The 27,285-nt window shown below is 43.4% G+C and overlaps 1 protein-coding gene across 3 annotated transcripts; it reads left to right on the forward strand.

Moving 5' to 3' along the window:
• Positions 1–2,541: 2,541 nt before the first annotated feature.
• LOC135493189 (cyclic nucleotide-binding domain-containing protein 2-like) lies at positions 2,542–26,979 on the forward strand. Of its 3 annotated transcripts, none has more exons than XM_064780249.1 (11): positions 2,542–3,901; positions 11,580–11,697; positions 20,826–21,023; positions 21,386–21,552; positions 22,046–22,208; positions 23,243–23,472; positions 23,727–23,869; positions 24,183–24,364; positions 24,751–24,843; positions 25,436–25,579; positions 25,969–26,979. In XM_064780249.1, the coding sequence occupies exons 1-11, from the start codon at positions 3,081–3,083 to the stop codon at positions 26,101–26,103; spliced, it is 2,394 nt and encodes a 797-aa protein (XP_064636319.1). In that variant the 5' UTR covers positions 2,542–3,080; the 3' UTR covers positions 26,104–26,979. The 3 variants fall into 3 exon arrangements, with proteins under 3 accessions (XP_064636319.1, XP_064636321.1, XP_064636320.1); XM_064780251.1 differs by lacking the exon at positions 2,542–3,901 and adding an exon at positions 10,628–11,212; XM_064780250.1 differs by lacking the exons at positions 2,542–3,901; positions 11,580–11,697 and adding an exon at positions 16,378–17,793.
• Positions 26,980–27,285: the final 306 nt, after the last annotated feature.

Genomic DNA, 27,285 nt, shown 5'->3' on the forward strand with positions numbered 1-27,285 from the left:
CTGTCAATAGTTTACATACATTGAATAATGTAAAATAAATGCCTGAAGTAACTTGCTATGGTGAATTTGGTAATTAAAATTAGGCCCATTCGTTTGCGACTGCCAAGGAGTTTGATCTCAAAACTAATCTGAGTTAGGCTATTTTCCTATGTAAATTTACAACGACTGTTTCACAATGGCTTAGGGAGCTTGGGTATGCCATGGGTCAACATATTTCTTTTCGACAAACACATTAATTTTAAGGCGGTATTTGTTCGATTAAATGAAATTAATGTTGACGGCAAAGCCCGGTTGTTCATACGCGATATCGCTCATGTATAACTATGTCATTTTGGTTGTCGTATTCGCCGTTAATGTGGGAAATACCTGCTGGTAGTCTATTATATCTGAGGACGTTTGAAACGAGGCTATAACTGGTCGTTCAAAACATGGCGGACGGGCGTTAGGGGCTTTATGTATGCATGTCAACTTTAAAGCAGAACTGGTCGTCATAAACACCTGAGTGCTAGTCGTTCCTACTCAGTAAACAGAACTTGGCCCCGATTGGCAGTAGTGTTGAAGGAAACCTCTAATCAAATCTGGGTGCTTGCCTCAAGAAACTCGAGACAGAAACTTACACATGTATAACGTACAAACATGATGCAAGTATAAGCATCCACCGCAGTTTAACTTTAATGGAAACCGAAGGGATCACTCAATGATTGTTCACCATTCAATATGTCAGGTTTCCTTTGAAGAGAAAGTAAAGCTTTATTGTTGATGTTAGACTTCAAGTATATTGAGCTTGTCGTTATCGGGTCAGAAGATCAGAACACTTGTAACTGTCAATGATAAGTTAAATCTTCATTAAAGCTTCGTTCCCAACACTGAGAAACAGCCCCCAATGATATCTGATCCAACTAAAATAATGCCACTAGATGTTAAAAGTAAGAATAGTCTATTTCTAGAGGCGAAATATTTCATTTTCTCAGCTGTAGTCACCGTTCCCAGACACAACATTATTCCATCAAGCGTCTAATCATGCTTGTCGTATTCACAGTTCATCAAGTAAATGGGAAGGGGTAACGGGTGATTGCATAAGCTGTCACCCCTTCTATTTACCTCAACAACACCAAAGGTAGTTAACGCGATTAGTTTTGCATGAGCAAAAACGTGAACAAAAGAAAAATTGAGCTTTGAATAGGCACCGTGGTGTACGTAATGACTTCATAAAACACACACATTACCAATTGATGTTGTTAACCTCTCGACAGTTTTACAAATTCATCCCAACGGTCAAGATAGACCAGGCTGCACGAAACATTTGAACCTCAACTGACGTTACAAATCCGAAAGTGCTACCGGCCTGGTTTGCTTTAAGGGTTCTATTCACCTAAATCACAGACTTTCACTCTCAGCCCCCCACCGCGCCTGGGGCTTCTCCCTATCGATCCAGCGCCATCGGGCCGACAAAACAACTTGTCAACATTCTTACAATCACTCACGTCAATCTCAAATCACTTCTGTCAAGACCGATAAACCAACACATATCTCCACAGACACGCTGGAGTGACTTTCAATGCTTCCCCACCAAGACAGTCTGCTCCATTTTATCGCTACTAAAATGACTCGTAGCGGTCTATTTATCTTACGTGCTTTTAAAGAAAAAGTAGCACTTTCTCGTTTTTGCTGAGTTGGTGGGGCTACCAACGCATCAGTGCGGCTATTCAGCTATATCCTTCAGGAACCTCTGTCTGTTTTTAACAGTTTAGAAATGCCAAATTCGCCCTTTTGCGATGTGATGTCCCCTGAATTCGAATCCCAGCTCACCCACGGAGTATACCATAACCACCTCACATGTTGTATGTGTTAATCAGCCCTCAACAGTTCTTCGTGGTTATCATTTGAAACACGAAGTGAAGTTTTTTTACATTTACTGTAAATTAGCGCTCATAATATAGGCCCTTGGAGCTCCAAAATGAAAGAAAGCGTTTGTAGTGGTGGCATCATTCCTCCTAGCCCGGACTAGAGGGAAATTCCCTTTAGCTCAGTCGGTAGAGTGATGGCCTTATATGCGAGAGGCCCCGGGTTCAATCCCCGGTTGGACCTTGATGTTTTTCCTCTGTTACACGTTAATGAAATTAAGATATTTTCTTTCAACCAAACTGATTGATCGCATTAATGGTAAACTTTGACTGATGTTATTTCATTTTACTGCGAGTTCCATTAACCATTATAACATCTCATGCCTCAGGCCATTCTCCAAACAGACATACTGCGAGGAGTATGTCTTCAGATGTACGGCGAATAGATTCATAGTGCCTGTTGCAGATGTAGTTTCCATTTTTGTTTGTGCGTCGTCAAAACGTAAACAAAGCAACCAATTCCCTCTGCGCCATCGACGCAAACTATCTTTAAAAGTGACCAAGCCATGTTATTCTAGCCGTGTCCCGTTTATCCCCTGAGGAACCACACGGTTTTATGTGTAACTATTTGACAAGGCAAACAAAAGTACCTTAACATGGATGATTGGCTGATGTCTTCAGTAACTGTGTAAATCATACACGCCGATATGCATTGAGAATATCATAAGCAGTGGCGTTTTTTCAATGTGAACTTGAGAAAGTGAATTCGGTTTCTATTTCTGCGATCTTATTCAAATAAAGGAATTTAGTTTGGCAATTACAAGGATTCACAATTTGGGAAGTTCAAGGATGTGAAAGTTTTAGATCATCGTATTAGGATACGGATGTTTAAAACATCAGAACTTATTTCAATGGAGTCGGATGTGGTTACTCTAAACGGAAAATACTTGTCTCTTGTTAAAACATGTTGATCTGAGATAATTGATAAGTTTGAATGTTTCCAAGGTCAGTTCAGGTTAGATATTCATCAACGGGGTTAGGGTAGAGGACTTGAAGGGAACTCAACGTATGTTACGGATAAGGTATTTCTAAACCTTGGCCACATTCTAAACCTGTATTGACGTAATTGGGATCTGACTATTTACAACGTTACTAATGTTGACTTTTAAAGTAATGGTCTAATTAAATGTGATTTCATGACAGTTTAACTGTAAGGTGCCGCATTGCTCGTCAAGCATGGCCACAACGAGTGAAGGAATAGACCTGTCGCCCCTACCGGAAGAAGGGTCCGACTTGTCATCCATATCCAGTGATGATGATTTTGGCCCCGGTGGCCTGACACCTATAGAAGAAGAAGGCACAGAGACTCCAAAGGAATATTTCCATGCGTTCGGCATCAACGATTTGAAAGCTGATACTTCGGGACAGCAAAGGAGAGTCGTGTCTCCTTTTCCGACGTATGAGGACCCTCCTGCAGAGGGGATCGACTTGGGCAGCCGTGAACCATCCACATATGTTGTGATCAGTAGACCCAGTTCTCCGCTCCCGAACGGTGTTCCTCAGGAGAGAGACTGGAGCACCCCAGCAGGCAGAGATTCTGACCCGGAGAGGACTCACAATGACAATATGATTTATCTAGACAATGGGCTTGCTCATGATACTGGTGGAACTGTAAATATCAAAACGGACCGTCCACATGCCAAAGACACTGTGTCAGTGAACGACAGTAAGAGTAGCCAAACAAGCAAGTTGGTTGAGCTCGGTGAGTCTGGGTCCACCGCAGCTCAAGCCGTGCCTTCCTCGGGACCCATCCACTTGGAGCTACGGACCCCGGATGACTCGACCCGGCTCGGGACCCCGGGCCCGGAGAGTTTCAGGAGCGCTTCAGGAGCAAGTGAAGATACTGAAAGGGTCCGGAACCCAATGATCATGGCCAACATTGGCGTGATGAATTTGGATGAGGACGTGGTGATTAATTTGAGTAATACTCTCACGTTGCCGGGATTGAAGCAAGGACCACACTTCATGGTCGGCTCTGGCCGTCCCACATCAACGGAGTAAGTATACGATCAGTCTTCGAGCCTACCCTCATCTTAAAGGGCAGTCTGTGCAACCTTTGATAGCACCTTATGGGGTGTTGTTAGTCTCGCACTCCAAGTTCAGCTTTGGTTCCCCCGCGGTTCAGCACATGGAAAGTATATCTAAAATGCTTCCATAGCTTCCACTCGATGTGTACTATACGCTGACTGCAGAGTCGCTTTCGGTTGTACACTCGGGGTGTGGGTCTGCAGATCACGAGCAATCCAGAGTGTTCTGCGTCGGCTTAACTCAGAAAGGTTTATTTGACCCGTCAGCTTTTAACTTGAGAAGCGTTGCATATGGATGGTCCATTAGTTTCAGTCGGTCGAAGATTTACTCAGTTTTATAAAATTTTCCAGGCAAGACCTGATCTTATCGCCAAAGATTGCTTTATTGTGCCAATTATTCCATTTGCACTCACCAATCATACGAGACGACTGTTTTGAGCCGTTATGACCATGTACATCGTATAAATATGACCAGCGTTACCTTAAAAGAGGTAATAGAGTGGTTTCACGAGACGTCATCACCTGCAATGGGTAGCTGAAGGCCAGCCCAAATGACCATGGTGGCATTTGATTGTTCTGCCCTCCAACATGATAGATTCCAAACAAAGAATGTAACAATTATCTTATAAATCTTGTTCGCACACAATACGATGTTAGCTAAGAATCTTATAGAAATCTTTATTCTACCTTGCTCTGTCTACTTTCTTATCTCGCCGTGTCTGGAAGATAGGAGAGCCATTTAGACTTTACACATCGCAAGTAAATCTTGCGTCAAATATTCACCATGCAACTTTCAAATGCAAGTTGAATCCTAATCATCTGTACCTCCCTCTGATCTAAACTAGAAAGTTGTACATGTCATGGTGGAATGAATAGCCCCGTAGGCCTTAACATCTGTACCTCCCTCTGATCTAAACTAGAAAGTTGTACATGTCGTGGTGGAATGAATAGCCCCGTAGGCCTCACATCTGTACCTCCCTCTGATCTAAACCAGAAAGTTGTACATGTCATGGTGGAATGAATAGCCCCGTAGGCCTTAACATCTGTACCTCCCTCTGATCTAAACTAGAAAGTTGTACATGTCATGGTGGAATGAATAGCCCCGTAGGCCTTAACATCTGTACCTCCCTCTGATCTAAACCACAAAGTTGTACATGTCATGGTGGAATGAATAGCCCCGTAGGCCTTAACATCTGTACCTCCCTCTGATCTAAACCAGAAAGTTGTACATGTCATGGTGGAATGAATAGCCCCGTAGGCCTTAACATCTGTACCTCCCTCTGATCTAAACCAGAAAGTTGTACATGTCATGGTGGAATGAATAGCCCCGTAGGCCTTAACATCTGTACCTCCCTCTGATCTAAACTAGAAAGTTGTACATGTCATGGTGGAATGAATAGCCCCGTAGGCCTTAACATCTGTACCTCCCTCTGATCTAAACTAGAAAGTTGTACATGTCATGGTGGAATGAATAGCCCCGTAGGCCTTTTAACATCTGTACCTCCCTCTGATCTAAACCAGAAAGTTGTACATGTCGTGGTGGAATGAATAGCCTCGTAGGCCTTAACATCTGTACCTCCATCTGATCTAAACCAGAAAGTTGTACATGTCATGGTGGAATGAATAGCCCCGTAGGCCTTAACATCTGTACCTCCCTCTGATCTAAACCAGAAAGTTGTACATGTCATGGTGGAATGAATAGCCCCGTAGGCCTTAACATCTGTACCTCCATCTGATCTAAACCAGAAAGTTGTACATGTCATGGTGGAATGAATAGCCCCGTAGGCCTTAACATCTGTACCTCCCTCTGATCTAAACCAGAAAGTTGTACATGTCATGGTGGAATGAATAGCCCCGTAGGCCTTAACATCTGTACCTCCCTCTGATCTAAACCAGAAAGTTGTACATGTAATGGTGGAATGAATAGCCCCGTAGGCCTTAACATCTGTACCTCCCTCTGATCTAAACCAGAAAGTTGTACATGTCATGGTGGAATGAATAGCCCCGTAGCCTTAACATCTGTACCTCCCTCTGATCTAAACCAGAAAGTTGTACATGTCATGGTGGAATGAATAGCCCCGTAGGCCTTAACATCTGTACCTCCCTCTGATCTAAACTAGAAAGTTGTACATGTCATGGTGGAATGAATAGCCCCGTAGGCCTTAACATCTGTACCTCCCTCTGATCTAAACCAGAAAGTTGTACATGTCATGGTGGAATGAATAGCCCCGTAGGCCTTTTAACATCTGTACCTCCATCTGATCTAAACCAGAAAGTTGTACATGTCATGGTGGAATGAATAGCCCCGTAGCCTTAACATCTGTACCTCCCTCTGATCTAAACTAGAAAGTTGTACATGTCATGGTGGAATGAATAGCCCCGTAGCCTTAACATCTGTACCTCCCTCTGATCTAAACCACAAAGTTGTACATGTCATGGTGGAATGAATAGCCCCGTAGGCCTTAACATCGGTACCTCCCTCTGATCTAAACCAGAAAGTTGTACATGTCATGGTGGAATGAATAGCCCCGTAGGCCTTTTAACATCTGTACCTCCCTCTGATCTAAACCAGAAAGTTGTACATGTCGTGGTGGAATGAATAGCCCCGTAGGCCTTAACATCTGTACCTCCCTCTGATCTAAACCACAAAGTTGTACATGTCATGGTGGAATGAATAGCCCCGTAGCCTTAACATCTGTACCTCCCTCTGATCTAAACCAGAAAGTTGTACATGTCATGGTGGAATGAATAGCCCCGTAGGCCTTAACATCTGTACCTCCCTCTGATCTAAACTAGAAAGTTGTACATGTCATGGTGGAATGAATAGCCCCGTAGGCCTTAACATCTGTACCTCCCTCTGATCTAAACTAGAAAGTTGTACATGTCATGGTGGAATGAATAGCCCCGTAGCCTTAACATCTGTACCTCCCTCTGATCTAAACCACAAAGTTGTACATGTCATGGTGGAATGAATAGGCCCGTAGGCCTTAACATCGGTACCTCCCTCTGATCTAAACCAGAAAGTTGTACATGTCATGGTGGAATGAATAGCCCCGTAGGCCTTTTAACATCTGTACCTCCCTCTGATCTAAACCAGAAAGTTGTACATGTCGTGGTGGAATGAATAGCCCCGTAGGCCTTAACATCTGTACCTCCCTCTGATCTAAACCACAAAGTTGTACATGTCATGGTGGAATGAATAGCCCCGTAGCCTTAACATCTGTACCTCCCTCTGATCTAAACCAGAAAGTTGTACATGTCATGGTGGAATGAATAGCCCCGTAGGCCTTAACATCTGTACCTCCCTCTGATCTAAACTAGAAAGTTGTACATGTCATGGTGGAATGAATAGCCCCGTAGGCCTTAACATCTGTACCTCCATCTGATCTAAACCAGAAAGTTGTACATGTCATGGTGGAATGAATAGCCCCGTAGGCCTTTTAACATCTGTACCTCCCTCTGATCTAAACCAGAAAGTTGTACATGTCATGGTGGAATGAATAGCCCCGTAGGCCTTAACATCTGTACCTCCCTCTGATCTAAACCAGAAAGTTGTACATGTCATGGTGGAATGAATAGCCCCGTAGCCTTAACATCTGTACCTCCCTCTGATCTAAACCAGAAAGTTGTACATGTCGTGGTAGAATGAATAGCCCCGTAGGCCTTAACATCTGTACCTCCCTCTGATCTAAACCAGAAAGTTGTACATGTCATGGTGGAATGAATAGCCCCGTAGGCCTTAACATCTGTACCTCCCTCTGATCTAAACTAGAAAGTTGTACATGTCATGGTGGAATGAATAGCCCCGTAGGCCTTAACATCTGTACCTCCCTCTGATCTAAACGAGAAAGTTGTACATGTCATGGTGGAATGAATAGCCCCGTAGGCCTTAACATCTGTACCTCCCTCTGATCTAAACTAGAAAGTTGTACATGTCATGGTGGAATGAATAGCCCCGTAGGCCTTAACATCTGTACCTCCCTCTGATCTAAACCAGAAAGTTGTACATGTCATGGTGGAATGAATAGCCCCGTAGGCCTTAACATCTGTGATACCATAGTGTGATTGCATGTACAACGAAAACAATCGGAATAAAGAATTACACAATCATTTTATTTATTTACCCTGCCACAGTACAATGCCATGCCGAACACATTTGATCGAATGATTACAACCCTATCAAACCGCTGACATACAATCATTAAAAGAAATCCTATTGTACATGTACAATGTGCGTGCGCAATGTATATCCAAAATCCATGACCTGGTTAGTAAAGCTTTTCATTTGATCAAAAGAACTCATGTATTCATTCACCTACACATACTCAATTTTATAGTAATTTCCCCACGCAAACTTCTTACAGCTTGCGAATAATCGATGAAGGCACCTTTCTGGCCAAATATCGAGAGCAATTCTGCTGAGCTCTTTGATATTTCTAATCAGACGCCTACTGTAAACCTTAATTGGTTAATCAATCTATCGGCACCTATGATTGATCAAAGTAGCGACGACTGACATCTCTCATAAGCCTGCATGTTTCATGTGTTTGAGTTTTGTATCATATATCATGAAATGAAAAGGAAATCTTGATGCATGTTATTTACAGACTGCTACTTACACAGCACTTCCCCAACATAGATTTATGTCTGCAAAACACAGATTTTATTATGGGCGCCCAACGTAAATATTACCAAATAATAGATTTTATGATGGGTGGGGGTCAAACATACCATTCACGTTGGGCACATGTAAATTATGTTGGGTAGCTCCAACATGAATTCTATGCTGGGTAATCTCAACATCAATTTGACAATCTTTTTTTCTTCAAAAAGTGATGAAAACCTAACAAAAATGTGTTTTGGGAAAACAAATTTTTGAAAATTTTTTTTGGGGATTATTTTGGAAAAAAATCATTTCTAAAATTCTTCGGAAAAAGCCGCCAACCAGTGTGTCATTCCTACTCGTAGTTTGCCCAGAATTCAATAGCAGGCAGCACAAACATACAAAGTGCTGTTAAAGAAATATTCTGGGCTAAATATACACCATGGTGTTACGATTGGTCGGGATCCTCAGCATACCACCAGGACAGGCGACCAGTGTAGCCATGGCCGACGAGATTCCCTGTTCGATAATTCACGACTTTTTTGATGTAAACCTCGTGCTCAGCCGAACATGGTTTCTCTTTTAATCCGTCTCCATAATAACCGTATCTCTGTTGTAATTTACACGAACGTTACAGTAACATACATCTGATTGCATACAGCATTATTAATTTCCGTGCGCTCGGCTATTTGTGGCGGCTTCTGCCGGAAGTTAAATCATTAGAGTGTGTTTGGATCATCAATTAAGTCAGCCATGTTTTCCATGTAATGGGGCTCGTGAAAGTAAAAACATACAAGAACCACTCAGCGAGAAGGAGCGGAAAGAAAAAACCATAAAACAGTTATTTATGCGTTATTGCGAAATATATCCAATACATTTGATGCACTGTTCATACAATGCATTCACAAGATATTTATGTTACGTCGTCGATGACCTTTGGGCGTAACGGAGTTTGATGGTGATGCGCATGCAATTACTGATACCATTGTGACGAACATGTTTCACTGTTGGCAATGGTGTTGTATGAGTCGTTAGGATTATCCACCTGTTCTTGGACGACTGCAACCTCCATAGCCTTCACGCTGGAACACTGAAAAGGAATGTCGGGATTTGAGGATGATATGAAATGAAGGGGAAAAAAGCGCAGATGACATCAAGATTTAGTGTGTGCGCCGCCATTAGAGGACCACGATGGTGCGCCGCCATTAGAGGACCACGATGGTGCGCCGCCATTAGAGGACCACGATGGTGCGCCTGAAGAGGATCACGATGAGAGCAGAAACCGATGAAGAAGGGGACCTCCCGACCTCAATCACCCATTGACAAGGCTTCGATATCTCGACGTATCCGAACTCTGGACTCACTGGTGCAGGGTGTACCTTCATGGGTGCTTGATGAGTCAAGACCCGGGCTTTCCTTGAGTGTCGGATATCAAAAGCCGTCAAGTAAATAAAACAGTTTGAGGTGTCTAATTCTGCCCCGAAGGAAGAACATAAACATTCGTGTCTGTTTCTGAAGAAAAAAAAGTGAATTTTTGTGGTGACTAGTTACAGAGATAAGGATTCAAAACATTGCCAATAATTGACTTATCAGATAAAGTGACATTATTCGTGGATTATTTTAACAGGATTACTCGCGTGTGCTTAATCAGGACAAATAGAACTTCAATTGGATTTGTGCGATAATTTAATCCCATATACGATGTTTGTTTAAGTAAGGCATTGGGTAAATAACCCGAAAGGAAAAAGCAAAAAATCCTAATCTTGTGTCATTTAAATCAATGTACCGTTGACATATCGAGTAAGACATTGGATTGGGATTCCTTCCTTTCATTGTTACTTATTTCGGGATCAAGGGAATTCAATGGAGGAGATGGACGGTGTATCTTTCGATGGATCACCTGTTGGTTTCAATCACTTTCGCAAATATCCAAACTAGTTTCGATCTCCCAAAAATCTGTTATCAGAAAGGAAGTTTCGATAACCAACCAACGGAGTATGGACTATTGGTCGATTGGTGATTGTGCGCCGTGCATCTTTTTGCCTGCAGTAGATTGAGATTCTACCAACGTGTTACTGTCACCAGCGCAAAGTTACAGCTTTAACATTCAGGAAGTTGTCAAAAAGTCAGCTGGCCATCCGAGATAGACTGAGATTGAGACGTGACCACATTTTTGTCCCTCTTGTGACTGGTCAAAACCATTTTTCTGCCTGCTCTTTGTGGGAGTTTTCTATTCGGTTGATTATTAGTATCACTGTCACAAAAATGGTTGACGTGGGCCGTTCAACCCAAACTCGTCTAACCGCCCGGCGCCTGCCACGCCAGTCAACCAAGGGAAGACTGATGGAGGACACGCCTCAAACTTTGTCAGGGGGTCGTCGGGCGAGTGCGACTGTCTCCGAGTGCCCCACATTACGCAGACGATCCTTCGGGGGATCGGCAAACGAGGGGACTGAACAGACACAGTCGTATGATGAGATACATTTCAAACAATTCGTCCGCAAAGCTGCGCATGATAGAACTGGTCAGCCAATGGAGTTACAAAGGAAAGTTGCGGGGCATAAAGTACCCCTTCTGACTCGGAAATCGTCTTTTTTACTGCAAAGAAGGCAATCTTTTATGGGCCTGGTGAATCGACAGGTCTCGAAGTGGGCTATTCTGCGGAGTGTTGCAGTTAGGTTAGTACGGTGTCCCTTGATTCGCTGTCTTGGAGCGATTGTGTTCCGTCCAAACAGAAACACCGAACATGATTTGGTTTAATCACACAGTTGTCGGTTTCAAATTAAAATGTCTCGGACTGATGCCATTACTCTACCCGAGATAACCTGCATATGTCATCCTTCAATTTAAAAGTTCTGCGGAAGATTTCTGACACGATTTCTGGATAATCCAATGCCGTCGAAGGAATTGACCATATATTATCAATGTGATGCCCTTGGAACAGGAGAAGGTATAATTCAAATAAGGTGTCAGTTGTGGCAGGTGTTTATTGAAATGATCCCAGTCAAATGTTTGCCTAATATTTCTATATTTTGTTGCTTTCAGATCCAAACGCCGAGACGACGTACGTCTCCCTCGTCTAAAGAAGCAGCGCTTTGGTGCTTTCGACGGCCGTGATGGAAGACCAGGGTACGAGTCACCCTTCAAGAACAGGAGTATGCAGGTAAGGTGACCATAACGTCCTATTTTCCTTTCCTCGCGAAGATATAGATGGTCCCGTTTGTACCATACACTGGTAACCAACGATTCAGGCTGAAGGTTTAGAAATTTCGCCATATGGGCCTACTACATAAGCAGTTGTTTGTCAAAGTGTAAATAATGAGGTACAGTGGAACCCCGGTAACACGATCACTCATGGGACCGAGGTTGAATGGTCACGTTACCGAGGTGGTCGCGTTAGTGAAGTTGAAAATCACGGGACAAAATTCATGATTAGGTTTTCCCGCCAAAATTGTTCAGAAGTCAAAAAAAAATTGGATTGACGATGTTTCTTCATTTTGAGAAGAAAAAAAAAATATTTGGACTTGAAAAAATTTTTCATCTGCAGCATGATAAATTTGCCGCAATCAATTTCTTAACAGAAATCATGGCGGTATAAAACCCCTCCATCCGAAGCACTGTTAGTGACGTACAATGTACATGAGATGTATATAGGCCAACTGGCAAAAAACTGAAATGTGGAGGGTATAGTCGAACATTGTATCCGTCTTGCAATCTTTGACGCACCCTGTAACCTGCGGCAAATCTAGATTATCTCTCTCTGATCAGTTTCTTATTGTTTCCTATAACAAAGTCTACTTATGTTGTATCGGTCATCATGATTAATATATCCAGTGTTTGCCTGCAACATTGATCAACACGCGAAGTCATCGTCGCTTTAAATGCGATCATCAGATTGCAGCTGAATATTTAATTTGTCAAGAATATGATAGCTGGGCACACCATCCGCCAGCACCACAGCATGCCATTGATTGACCTCATCGCTCACACAACAGTTGATCAACTCGGAATGATAGCCTACCTATTTTCTATTTGGGAGTTTACCATATCAAATAAATTCTTTGAAGTCCTATGAAGGGCTTGCTCGTAGCAAAAACGAACCTGGTTTGGGAATTTCCCGGGGAATTTATCAAGTTTTGCCAATCAAAACGGCCGATCCTTGACTGAAGACATCTATCTGAGTGATGAAGACTTTAGTAGTCGTTCTGGTGACAATGTTCAAAGTGGTGATTAAGGGCGATTATACAGCTTAACAAGGAGTACGCTAACTTGTGTAGCTAAGATTTCCATCCAGAAATCTTAAAGATAATCATACCTGCTTGGAAGGCTTTGGTTATTGTGTACCTTTCAAGGCGGCCCGCACAGTTTCGGCAGGACAGCTTATAGGCCTACAGTCAATGTACATGAGTTTCACGATGCAATTTCCAGGGACGTTGCCAAGCTTTGGATTGTCAAAACTTCACTTGATCTTGCGCATTGATAGCACTGCCCGAATTCTTTACTCCATAAAATGTTCAGCGAGTTCCATTAAGCCGATCTTGCCAATTTAGGATCCCAAAGCTTCTAGAAATGGCTTGCAAAAATATGTTTTCCAATGGAGGACGGCGCATGCTTGACGTTTTGACACCACAATGCGTAGCGCTGTACTGTTGAAATCTAACGTCGTACTCGACGTTACGTGTGAAGGTCATGGTGCGGAGTTTGGCCTCGAGTGTGGACATGAGAAGAGGCCATCCTGGAAAATGTCGGCCATCTAATGCCCGTAACCGAGAACAATCTCCCAACAGGGAAAAACTCGAGGCAACCCCTGTCGACACCCGCCGGAATCATATGCATCCGAAGCACGACAGACAGATACAATCACTATGGAGCTCAAGAAAGATCAAAAAGATTCGCAACACACTCAACATGCTCCCGGTGAGTCGGGCATACCACACTGGGGAGGAGCCGGGGACTCACAGACAGACTCAGATGAGTTTCGTGAAAGCTGCACGCCTCAGCGCTCCTCTGGCACACTTCAAGGACGTCGTGGATACCAAATATCGCGTTAGAACAGCACCACCAGGGAGATCCTCACTGCGGCGAATCCTGCAAGAGTCCCAGGAGGAGCCTGAGTATGCGCAGAAACCAGTTCTTAGTCTTCCGGTGAAGAAGGCGTGGAAGGCTTCAGTAGATGAAGAAGAGGCGGCGAGGAAACCGAGCAGCTCATGCTTGGTGAGGACGTGTGCAGATCTGTTGCGGGAGACTCATGTCTGCAGCCCGAACAAAGGTAGGATTCCCAAGGATGAGGTAAGAACAGTTCGACGTCGTTTGGAGATTTCGAGAAAACATTTCGTGGCAAGAGGGAGAAAGAGTTGCCAGATACGCCCTTCCGTTGCGATGTGATGTCGTATCATCGCTTTCCGAAATTTCGTGTCCAAACGAAATGAAATGGAAGCCATATTAAAGCTAGGCTAAGGGCGCCGTCTATAAAACACACTGCTTATTGGCGATGGTGGCCATTTTTTGTACCGAACGACCATTTTTCTTGATATCTTGAAAAAAGTACCCCCAGATAACCATCTGCGGCATAGCGACGCTTAACAAAGTGTCTATCATATATTTATTCATCTCGGGTATCAATGGAGCCAATCTGAGACCTCCAACAGTCATAACACATTAATAGGTCCAACTGAACCTTATCAAAAACTAGCCATTCATTGTGGTTTTGTTGGTGGATATCATGGTCCCATGCTTGACTTGGGACTCGATCTGATATTTAAATACTGCAAATGAGACTAATAAGCACTAAAGTCTCTTATATAGTGCATTAAAGGCCGGGTCCGTTCGCTAGGTTTGTTTGCATTTGTGCCGCTGAACTTATAACATGGATGTAGTGCAATGGATGCACAAGCCAAGGCAAACTTGTAAATGTATCGTTTGTCTTTAAATTTACACAACCTCATTTTCGAAATTGATATATATCAGCACTTCTTTACAATAATAGCCTAATTAAAAAATCAAATTTTTAACGAATGGAAAAAGACATTTTGATTTCCTCTCCCACAGAGGAAGGCATAAAGGACATTGAAACGCCTCACAAAGTGATCTGAATCGAATCTTCTATCGCAATCTCATTTGGTATGGTCTTTTCTATGGAACGCAAGGCGCTTTGAATTGATTACAGTGTATAAATACGATCAGATATTACATTTATATAGTTGAAAAACTTCTTAATGGCGACAAGAGTTCCTTTGTGTATCTCATGTAGCTATTTTAAGTAAAAGAGCACCGTCCCTTTCATTGCCTGGCGCATCATGTTCATGACCGCATTGGTCGCGCATGAGCGCAGCGAATACTTGATCCGCTCTCACCCCCACCAAAGACGGTAGGCCTATGAGATATCTTGGTGTGAAAGAAAATAATTATGTTATCCTGGGCCCAATTGCTCAATCGGCGTTTAAGACAAACGCCAGCATTATTGGCGTAACCACGCGTTATCTCAGTCTCTAAATTTGAAATTGAGCAAGAAATAACAATATGATCGATCATCAAGAAACGGAGGCCGACATATTTTTATTCATCCTGCTGTCAGAAATTGGTATATACCAGTTAACGTTTTTGTATCGTTGTTCTTTTGAAATATTGATTAAGTTCATTACCACTCATGCATTCATGCCTGCACTAGCGCACTAACAATACTAAAAGTCGTGTTGAATTGATAAATAAGCATTATCAAAGCGGAGTGGGGGTGGACCTGCCAGACGGCACGGCGTCAATCTTGTTCCCATCATAAGTAAAACGTCTGTTCATTCAGATGAATGCACTTCCCTCTCTGATAGTGTGTGTCAATACCCGGAGGTAGTTTGGAGGTTTATTTGTGAATCTTCAAGCTTGATTAGACTACAAAATGTATCTACTCGTATACAAATCAGGCCTACTTCAGTTTGGATAATATCATGATAGCACTCGGCGAACAAGGTCGAGAGTGGCGACTGGTGGCCTCTTCTTTGATTCATTGGACCGGATTGTGGAAGCTGTGTACATCGTCAGGGTCTGGAGGATAGTGTCATCATCATCATCATCATCATCATCATCATCACCATAACCTCGGAGGAGTAATCCTGTTGACTGCAATGAAATATCAGCGTGAAGTCCAGAGATAGATGTAAACATTTGGTAAAGTTTCTGCCCCTAAACGTCATTCTTGTCCGATAGATTTGGAGATATACTATCACGACTGAGCAAAGAGGAGATTTCATTCACTCCGAGGCTGCAAAGTGAAAAGGACCAATCAGAGTTGTTGAGGCTGAGAAAGGTCATTGAACGGCATATATGTAGTTACTAGCGTACTTTCTTGCACGGAGCAAATATAGTTTGTCCTCTCACTGGATTTTGTGGATGACGGGTGTGCGAGGTTCCCGTGGAGTCGTAATTCATATTCAAAGACTAGATTCGTGAAAACCCGTGCACCTAGGACATTTTTTTCTGCAGGAACTGTGCACGTTGCCAGCAGTTTTTTCGACAAGGGAAATTCTGTTCAATTGCATGACAGACTCTGGGCGAGTCGCATCAAACCATTTTTTAACAACTTTTGAATTGTTCTGACTGTACTAATGACTTTGTTCACAGAGTACAATCGTTAAATCAGTTTTAATGATGTACTTCAAGTGCGCTTCACAGATCAAAGTATTTTACCCTATCGGATAATCTTTAATACCGACCAATTCCTCAGAAGATACCATTTTTATAGCAAGCTTTCAACTTGTGGCGTGACTGAAGGTCGTCTCCGACATGGTGTCGCTGTCTTATCACAAGCTCGGCATTGCCAGAATTCGCGCGTTGCGGATCGCAGGCCAACTATATAACATGTGGTCTTGATGCTGCGAAAAACTGATTGAACATGCGTTCGACTTGAAAGGTGTTTAGGATGTATCGGATGTGTGCCATGTAATTGCAAATCGAACACTTGATGATCAGGAATAAACTCACAAATGTGTCATTTCCGGAAGTTATCAACACAGCGTATTGCTTTCTCTCCGAGTAAATACATTTGATGAAAGGGTCCGGATATAGCAAGCGCAATGAGATTTCTATCATTAAAAAAAAATTCAGATGGAAAGACGTCTCCTTTGATGAATTGGACACCAACCTAGTCACCAGTTGACAAGCAAAAACAAGAACATTTACAAGTTTTTGGTTCAGTTGAGTTTGGAGCCTCTATTGTGTGACACAAGCGCCACACGATACAGTGAATATTTCTATCCGGCACTGAGGAAAGCAAGTACGTTTCTGAGGAACAGTAATTACCAATGCGCCAATCAGAGAATTCTTCTTCTTCGTTTCTGAGGGACTACGATAACGAATGGACCTATCACTGGAAACTAATGTAAGAACGTTCGTATAATTAAAAGAAAGCAGCGTAACTGAACTGAAGATGGCAGCTGCATTCAAACCGATAAACAACATCAGCGGACGTCCAGTGACAGTCCATGGAGATCGTTTGATCGGGCGTCCAGTCCCTGCAGTCGCCAGGACAACCAGGAAGGAAGAACTGCTGGTACACGAGCCAGGCCAAACCAGACATCATGAGCAAGACCACCATCACAGAGATAATTATATCCATAAAGTTGGAACGGAGCGGTACATGGTGTTCGCGAGGACCAATGTACGGGGGTCACAGCCCGTGTCAACGCCGCTCATCAGCAGCAGAGGAGCTAAGGGGCCAACCAAGCGCCCGCACACCATTACCGGCCGCGGCCGCAACAGGGCTATGAGGTATAGGTTTTTGAAGTACCTCCTGGAAAATGAAGGTGAACAGGATGATTTGGAGTTTGAGCTAGAGGCGATAAAGGAAGGAGAGGTAAGCGCACGGCCCGGGTCCATCACGGGGTCCATCAGTAGAGCAGGTCGCAGGTTCACCCAAGGCCGGCTTTCCTCCCGGGTAATGACTACGGCCCGCGCTGAATCCCGGGCAGACTCTATGGCTGACTCGCAGGACACTGATGGAGCCAAAGAGCAGACCATGGGGAAAAGGACCAGGCGAAAAGGCCTGTGGAAGAAACTAAGCGTAAACAGTCTTAAGCAGTTAGAGAAATCGCCCGATGAGCTGCCAAGTGATCGGAGTATCTCTGCCTCTTCTGAGGGCAGAGGAGGCTTCAGTTCTTTAATCAGTCGGATACGCAAGAAAAGCAGGATAAGAAAAGGCCAGGCGGAGACCCCTGACCTTGACCTCTTAGCGGAGATGGCCGCCATTGACGCAATGCATCCCGGGGAAACGGTAGGTGTCTCTCGGCTCATGGTTGCAGGTTGTTTTCATAAACACGATTATCTCCACGTTACTTGTAGAGTCACCCGGCACTGTTCGGCATGAATAATTGCCACAATCTCGGTGTGCAATTATAGTGCACCCAACTGCGCCTGACAAAGATTACACGCAAATCATCATTTTGCCAGTGTATCACCAAAAACCATAACTTGAATGAAAGAATAAAAAGGCTTTTGGTATGACACATTACTTGACGAAATATTGTAGCGTGAAAGCACTGCATTTTTAAATACGCTGTCTGCTTTAGGGTTTCTGTTGAGGAATCGTCCGTCCCGGGTCGTTCGGAGGTATAGCAATGTTTGCTCTACATCCGTGTTCTTAGGATGAGCGCCCATGTGCGTGCGACGATAATAACTCAAGAAAGTGTTTGCTCATGTTTGTGGAAGGGATGTGTCCTAGCGTTAGGCCTATTCATAGGGAACTAAATTTGCAATACGCCATCCGCTACACGAAAGGTGTTATGGCAACAATGTGATTATTAACCGCCAGTGAATATATTAGCAATTCATTAAATGAGAAATTTTTATATCATAACCCCAAGAAAAAATAATAAAGCAGGCTTTAATTGAGATTGCCCGCGCTAAATTATTGCATAATGCGAAGAATAATCATACGTGCATGGTATTGGCAGCTCAGTTTCATTGGTCGTACGCATCTAACAGTTAGAAGAAACAACATCGATAAGATGAACATGTTTCTATCCTACGGTTATTTTGAAGTGTTTTCACCGGACTGCTTTGGCAACAATATTTGCCATGTGTTTTATGTATTTCATAAGCTGCCAACAGTCTCAAATGGATTTTGTTGCCTTTACTCCCTGACATACACAACGTGGGTTATTCCAGCCGCTACAGCAAACTGAAGTAGTTAGTGTCAAAGGAAGTTATGAAAACTGGATGCTTTTGGACGATATCGTAATGTGGAGTTGCAAGATTGTGACAATGGATACCACGCCAAGAAGTAACATCGGATGTGGGTGTTTGGTAACAATCGTCAGCCTCACGAATAGCTACCATCGACGAAGTACGAACCGTATAAATGCATCTTATCGACTGATTTCTTTCGCCGTTTCCTTCTAAATCTAGGAATTAACAACAATAGCTACAGAACGAGTAGAGTGATAGGATTACACATCCAGTGTTTATCAAAGTGATTATTTTTCTTCGAAATAAACTGCATACAAGCGAATGTGACAATTTATTTAATTCAATTTCGTTAACCCTACTTTCAGCCTTTTTTACCATTTCCACCAAACCAGTGATATTTAGCCTGCACTTGAAGATCGTCTGAAAGATAAGCCTGTACTATCGCAAAAATGGACACGAGATTAAATTTATCAAAATCAGATAAACTATTCGAAGAAATTGTCAATCTTGCAATATAGCCTATAGTTCAGAACCTGAGTTTTAAATTGTACTGTGAGATATAACCCTTTAACGGTCAAAGAGTTTCAAAGAAAGAAATAATGTTACTCAGTTGAGGTACTCAGTATAATGCTAACTCGTCGAATGGCCAAACACCTTATAATAGAAGGCAGTGAATAAACTTTCAAGAAGATTCATATCTATTCAATTCAAAATGATTGATGTAAGTGAATCGTCATTCAGCCATAGCAGTTATTAAGCATAACGGTTTGTTAACAATAGGCCTAGTTGGATGTTAAGAATGCTATGGTCATTCACTTGTCATACTTACAACACAAGCACAGGGTTGTTGCTCGAGTTGGTCTCAACGGACTTGTCGATATGTTGATATCGCCAGCCTACTGTAGTACGTGCATGGTTGATTCACGACAATTTCAAATTAGGATTAATTTCAAACAATACGGATTTGGATTACAATTACTTTGATCTTTAAAAATTCAGTCAACAGGATCAAACTTCTTTGTGCATTGGTGTCGACAACTTGGATCCTTGAAATTCCGACCCACCAATTATAGGATAGCAACAAGACTATCGTAGAAATTGTCTCCACGTTACCAGATTTGGGACAAGAACGTCGTGTAGCAGAAGGATTGACACTCGCCACTGGCTTGTCGCCGATTACAGAGGAATTGATGTTGAAACACGAGAAACTGTGAATAAGGATGACGATGATAATCAGACTTTAGACAACACATTTTTAATTACTGTAACAGAACCTTCCTCAGTTATCACATTTCAACCTGACCAAGATCCGTGGCATCGCTCATTTCAGCTTTGCTATTCGCGTTAAGTTTTCCTAAGTTGTCTTACTATCCTGCGTAATGGGTGAAGACTGAAAACACTGTAAACCTGCCATACACTGATATCAGAGATCAAACGAAAATCATGGGCGATTCACAAATAAGTGTGGGTCGGTCCACTTTGAATGACCGCCTAAGGACGTTCCAAAACTTTGACTTTGGTACGGCGGAGGGGATCACCCGGCCGGCCGAGATGTTGATTCGGCCAGCGCGGCAAAAAAGGCATAGCAAAGCTCGTCCATACAGACTCCCGCCACTTATGCTAACTAAGACCAAAAGCAGACGACTCATTGGATATGAACACTTGACCGTGGTAATTGCTTTTTCTGCTTCTCAAATGTATTGTTTGTATTGCTACGGTGATGGTTTCATGTTAAACCTAAGTCTGCTAGCTTTTCCGCTGCGGGAATACTACACCCGGCCCGAGGGGGTTTCGTTTAAAAATTACCCGCTGGTACAGTTGGTGTCTCTTTATGACACACTGCTTCCCACAAACCGGGAGAGCTACAAAATACCTACAGGGGCCGAGCTTAGTTTTCCGCGGCGGGGTGAGCAATTAAATTCTCGACAGAAAACTGGCGTATTTTTGATAGGGCGGCGATTCGTTAGACGGAAAACTTTGGATCATTCTATTCCAGTCGGTCCAGATCTTCAATCATCAGCAGGATCACCTTTTGCCAATATGATTCGAAAACCCTCTTTGACCACATTCTCTATACTTTCCCCTATTTATCCTGCTGTTACCAATCTAATTTTCCAGCCTATGGCGAGATTCCGGCGGGCAGCCCGCCTGGTCCAGCTCATCCTCACGGCAATCACCTCCACGCGGCGGGAGAACATTAGACGGGAGGCGAAGCTCATGTCCTTCTATCAACTCCAGGATGAACTTGGCACGACTAAAGGCAGATACGGCGACGGATTGGATTTTGATCCGAACTATTACAAGGCTTGCCGACAGGTGGGGCTATATGATTTGTAATGGGGATATGTAAAAAGGGTATATGTCAACAAAGATGGCTCTACTCTGGTTGAGGTTAAAGCTGTAGAATCCGTTCAATGTGAAACTTTCAGGGCAACTCTCTGCTATACACACTGTGGAGGAGGCATTTTGGTAGGGGAAAGTTAGAGTCCGATTAAAAATCAACTGAAAGACAAGTTCTGATGAACTTTGGCCGCACAACCTGCCTTGGATCGAACCCGGGCCACATGTGTGGTAAATGTTTCCTGTTGCGCCACCATTCAGTGGAGATTGATGAGTGTTCGGTCTAATAATATGTTAGTATGTCATATTGCTAGCAATTCGAATGTTTGCTTTTGCAGATTCAAATCAGTGACCAAGCCAAGCAGATCCTGATGATGGATCCAAAGGACCGGGTCGATGAGCAGCGACACATCGCCCTCGTCTCTCTCAATCAGGCGGTGGACGCGTTTGGGGAGTTCCCCATCAAGATGCAACAGTCCCTCGTCCGGAGGGGCTGGTATGAACAGTAAGTCATAACACAGTCATGATGTAGACCTATTAGCGACTACAGTGGAACCCCGGTCGGCCACCACAATGTTGGCTTTGAAAATTTTTCCGAATTTTGGAACTTATGAAAAAGTTCAAAAAATTTTGCCGGGAAAACTAAATCATGCATTTTGTCCTCGGATTTTCAACTTCACTAATGCGACCACAACGGTAACGCGACCATTTTGTCCTTGGTCCCATGAGTGGTCTTGATACCGGGGTTCCACTTTCGTTATCTAACTGTACACAGCGATACATTGCCCAGGTCTCAGGCGGTGGACGCATTCGTGGAGTCCTCATCAAGATGTCACCCAGTTAAGTTATCGCCAGTGTTCGTGACAAAACTTGTTTTAAACAACCAGGCCCATGATTTTAGTCGTCGTTGGTGGTGCGCTAAGATCACTGAAACCATGTCTTCCCCTTGGAAAATCCCCATCAAGGAACATGAAACCAACTGATTGCTTCTGTTCCAGTTTCGAGGCTAAGCGAGTGATCATCCGGCAAGGTCATTTCGCGGAGAACTTCTACTTCATCCTGTCGGGGACGGCAGTCGTCACCATCCTCTCCACCAACAAGAAGACGGGGGAGACATCTCATAATACCGTGGCGTTCTTGAAGAAAGGGAACAGCTTTGGGGTAAGTCATTGCGGAATTTAGAGAAGGGGACATCCCATCTTGCCACGAATCATTCCCGAAGATCTTTATGTTTCAAGCCGATGCTCTCATCATGGTACAGCAGGAAACATGTTAACCGAAACGAGACTCGCAGAGAAGCTCGAACCATCAGGATTGTAATCGTTTGCAGCCATTTTATTCATTTTCTCCCACGGAGTGATGAGATAGAAAGACAGTGGTCCACAAATATAAATCTAAGAGAGTTGAAATGAGTAGTTGTCTTGCAGGCCTGCTCGATTTCAGCTGCCTCAGAGTCAGAGTTATGTCTTGTGGAAAATACATGTACATATGTGTTGTTCTTGTACTGGTGCAGGTAAACCTCGTCCGTTCTTTATGTCATCTATGTACATATGTGTTGTTCTTGTACTGGTGCAGGTAAACCTCGTCCATTCTTTATGTCATCTATGTACATATGTGTTGTTCTTGTACTGGTGCAGGTAAACCTCGTCCATTCTTTATGTCATCTATGTACATATGTGTTGTTCTTGTACTGGTGCAGGTAAACCTCGTCCATTCTTTATGTCATCTATGTACATATGTGTTGTTCTTGTACTGGTGCAGGTAAACCTCGTCCATTCTTTATGTCATCTATGTACATATGTGTTGTTCTTGTACTGGTGCAGGTAAACCTCGTCCATTCTTTATGTCATCTATGTACATATGTGTTGTTCTTGTACTGGTGAAGGTAAACCTCGTCCGTTCTTTATGTCATCTATGTACATATGTGTTGTTCTTGTACTGGTGCAGGTAAACCTCGTCCGTTCTTTATGTCATCTATGTACATATGTGTTGTTCTTGTACTGGTGCAGGTAAACCTCGTCCGTTCTTTATGTCATCTATGTACATATGTGTTGTTCTTGTACTGGTGCAGGTAAACCTCGTCCGTTCTTTATGTCATCTATGTACATATGTGTTGTTCTTGTACTGGTGCAGGTAAACCTCGTCCATTCTTTATGTCATCTTAATTATTCCTCCCAATTACTCGCTCTTTCCAGGAGCTAGCTCTGATGTATGGAGGTACAAGAAATGCCACTGTGACGTGCAAGGATGACGTGGAGTTGCTGGCAGTGGGCCGGGATGACTTCGTGGACATATTCATGCATGTTGACAAAGATGTGGAGCCAGATCACATCCAGTTCCTAAGACTGATCGACATCTTTGACGGTTGGCCGATAGGGACCTTACCGTACGCTGATCCCAAAACCTGTCTCTTCACATACTTCAGGTAAGCTTCTTTTACAAAAATCGTAGAAAATGTATGAAATTTATCAGAATATCATGGGAATTATGACACATAACCAGCACGATCAGAAAGTATTCGCTGAGAGCGTTCCAACGAATGATCATGTCAATCAGTACTAACTCTGCTTGGATTTTGGTGATTTCTGTGTCATGCATTTCGTAACAGACGACTCAACCACACACCCGTATATGGGTACAAAATCATCGGACTATATGATGAAGACGATCTCTTTTCAGGCGAGGTGTTATAATGTGTCGTGACAGCATTAACAATGAATGGATATACGTGGTGAAGACAGGGTCGTGTCGGGTGCTAAAGGCGTTACAGCCCGTCAAGGCAGATATGCAGACCATACCTTTAGAGCTCAGAGGCAGTACAAGTATGTGACAACAGTTGAATAGCTTCTATAAAACAGACCACCAGCATTGCTGGATGAGGACGTATGTCCCGATGATTAAATAGAAGGGAATGTATATGGAGAAGGAGGTACCCGAATTCAAATCATCTCTGGCCGGGGCAATTTGGCCATATTGGGGATGAGAGTCGAGTCAGCGAATTATAGTTTTTTTCTCAAATGGCAGAAATCGGCTGTTTGGCCTCGACACTATAGTAAGCAGCCATGCAGGGCTACAGAATAGCTGTTGAAATTTTGTACCGGGAAAAGCAATTGATTTGTTTTCTTCGCCTTCCAGGCTCACTAGCTACGCCAACAAACTCGCCGAGGAAGAGTGAAACTCAGGAGAAACAACTGTTCAGCAGTAATCGCTATCTGCCTCCGTTAAAGGCAATAGACTATGAAGCGGCACGGGAATCTCGGTTACAACATCAAGCAAAAATAGAAAAGCTGTATGAAGAGCGACATAAAACTCAACAGGTAAGAGCAGAAAAAAGCTTGCTATCTCTTGTTTCTCCTGAAGTGCGGTGATCTCTTAAGAGTGGACCATTTTAAACGGTAGACAAGAAATATAGCATTTTCACTGAACATTCCTTGCAGTGTCGGCCCAATACGCTACTTTCATTGAACGTACTCACAACACCCATATCCATGAACATTCCTGGCATGGAAATCCATCCCCTTCCTATGCCAACTTACCGGCAGTAAATGTCCATCCTAAAGACTCCTATGGATATACGCACAACGACGCCATGCCCCTTCCAGACTGGTAACAGCATTTGAACAGCAGAGTGGAAATAGGTTTCATGTGGTTGGGTCTTTCGTGATCTCCTGTATCTTGTACGTTGCCACATTTTATTTTTCAGCGACGTGTCCAGTTCGAAAAGGCGAAAGTCAAGCCATTGCCGAATGCCAAAGTATACGTTCAGATACAGAAGCTAGGGCCAAAGGAGACCTTTGTAAGAAATTAGTCAGAGCACATTCATTGCCATGTCATATTTACAATTATCTAGGTAAAGATCAGGACAGATGGCCCGAGCGCCACCGTGGATAGAGAACCTACCATTGGAGAATTGATTCCGAATTGGGGAGAGGCTTTTACGTGACCCGGGGATAGTGACCAACTGCCGGTGATCAGTAGGGGAAATATCCGTAGCATAAGGCAGGCATAGTATGGAGTGTTCAATATGACCGATTGGATAAAGCCTATATAAAGATGCCCAGCGGTTTATGAAAATCTGGCCAGCGTAACACCAGTAACCATTAATGAGGAGTGTACGTTTCTGATTCCTTTACTAGATGAAACATTGGTAGCTTTCCATGTAACGTAATAACCACTGATGTCTGACGGTGGTGCAACAATCACCTCCATGCCCTCCCCTTCCCCTCAAGTCATGAATCTCCCGTGTATCATCAGCGTACATTGGTAGCTTTCCATGTAACGGAATAACCACTGATGTCTGACGGTGGTGCAACAAGCACCTCCGTGCCCTCCCCTTCCCCTCAAGTCATGAATCTCCCGTGTATCATCAGCGTACTTTGGTGTTCCAGGGTCTGACCTCGATAGCTTTCCAGATGATGGAGGAACCCCTCAGCCTCATCTTGGTGTCTGACGGCGCCGAGTGCGTGCTTATCAACAAGAAGTTCTTCTTACAACACTTGTCGGAAGGTCATCATAAATACCTCAGAACATCGGTAGGTTACAACTATAATAGCATTCACTACTTTGTTGAAGCAAGATTGGGCAATGTCGTAGGTGAATACGCCCTTGGGCTTTGTTCACTTCTGATGACTGCTCCTGAAATTGGCTTCCTGATTGGTCAACAAACGCCGGTGTAGAAGTAGAGGATAGTGGTGAAACGCGTGATTAGAGATTGCAAATGGTTGAGGTGTTTGGGAAGTTCCTCTCAGTTTCGACGTCAGACTTATGAGATGTTTCGACTCGCACTCAGACTTGAAACTCACCTGACAGGACGTGAGAATGTTGGGGTAGATTACCCTTCACTTGTTCATTTTCAATGTCACGTAAAGTGAACACTCTGTAAACCCGGCCCAAATTTACTAAAAAGTATATTTTTTCTCAGGTACAACCGTACCCGACGGAGGATCACCTCCAGCAGAAGCTACAAGACCAAGTGAATTGGGAGGCTTACAAAGCCGTCACATTCCAAAATGAGATTGTTTACAAGAAGAAGTTACACGACACGTTAGAGTTGTGATCCCAGGGTTGATAGAAAATGCTGTTGTTCCAGGGATTATAGGAAGAGTTGTCATTCTGGGGATCGAAGAAATTCCCTGGTCGTCTTCTGTATTCGAGGTGTCGTACTGTTCAAGACAGCTACATTTCTCTTGACCAATCTCCCGACGATCCTTTCTTCAGTGATGCTTTCTAGTGGCGTGTGGTCTGGTGAATTTAAAACCTGGGATATCAAAGCCTACATAGAGAGTATGAACAAGGTAGCAAGTGACTTCAATTCGTCGTTTTGGACAAACTGTCACTGATCTTGTCCCCAAGGTTTGTCATCACAACGCCCTCTATGCAATGTGCTTAATCCTTGTGCTGGTCAAGAATGTAGCCTGGAGTCGGGATGTCGGGCAGCACGAAAACGTTGAGAGCTTCAATCACGCTTCACCCACATCGCCGAACGCTTCACAGAGCGAGGACATTCACTCCAAGCTTCACTCTGCTGTTGCTTTGATTGGCGTACATTATGGTAGTATCAAAGCCTTCGAACATCATGCCTAAGAGACGTGTGGCGTAACGGAAGCTGCTACAGATGATGCCTGCGTCAGGGATGACCCTACATGCATCAAAAGTATAAAAAGGGTAAAATACCTTCATGATAAGGCTTCCCTGCTGCGGCCATAACCTAAACGGGGGTCAAGAAGGCATTGGTGTACGCCCACAAGGCACGGTATTGATACATTAGTAAGCTGTTTTGGTTATATGTCAAAACACTATTTGTTAAATTGTTGATTTTATTTTGGATCAGATCTTCTGTTCTCGGTTAATCAATTGTTTAGTTATGTAAACGTTCAGTTTATGTCTAAAAAGTAATTTAAGCAATTTGTACTGTCATTTCTGTGATATCAAATTACCAATATTTGCATTATCGGTTTTGTTCCTCATTTACCTTGCTAAAGGCAAATACCTCTGCAAAACATTCCCAAGGTAATGGGTGTTCTCCCGGCGTAGAAGTTTGAAATGTTCTCGGACACCATGTCCGGGGAACAAACATCCGTATTATGCGCTCCTCTAAGACTGTAATTGACACTCTTCGCCTCTATGGAACCATATGCCATATTCCGACAGAATACAATAGGAGTGGACATCTTTTTCCGGGGGAACATTTTCAACTTCTACACTGGCTTTTTGTGGTGAGACCAAGTCCACATGTGAC

This window comes from Lineus longissimus, chromosome 9 (genome assembly GCF_910592395.1).
Source record: "Lineus longissimus chromosome 9, tnLinLong1.2, whole genome shotgun sequence".
NCBI classification, from domain to species: domain Eukaryota; kingdom Metazoa; phylum Nemertea; class Pilidiophora; order Heteronemertea; family Lineidae; genus Lineus; species Lineus longissimus.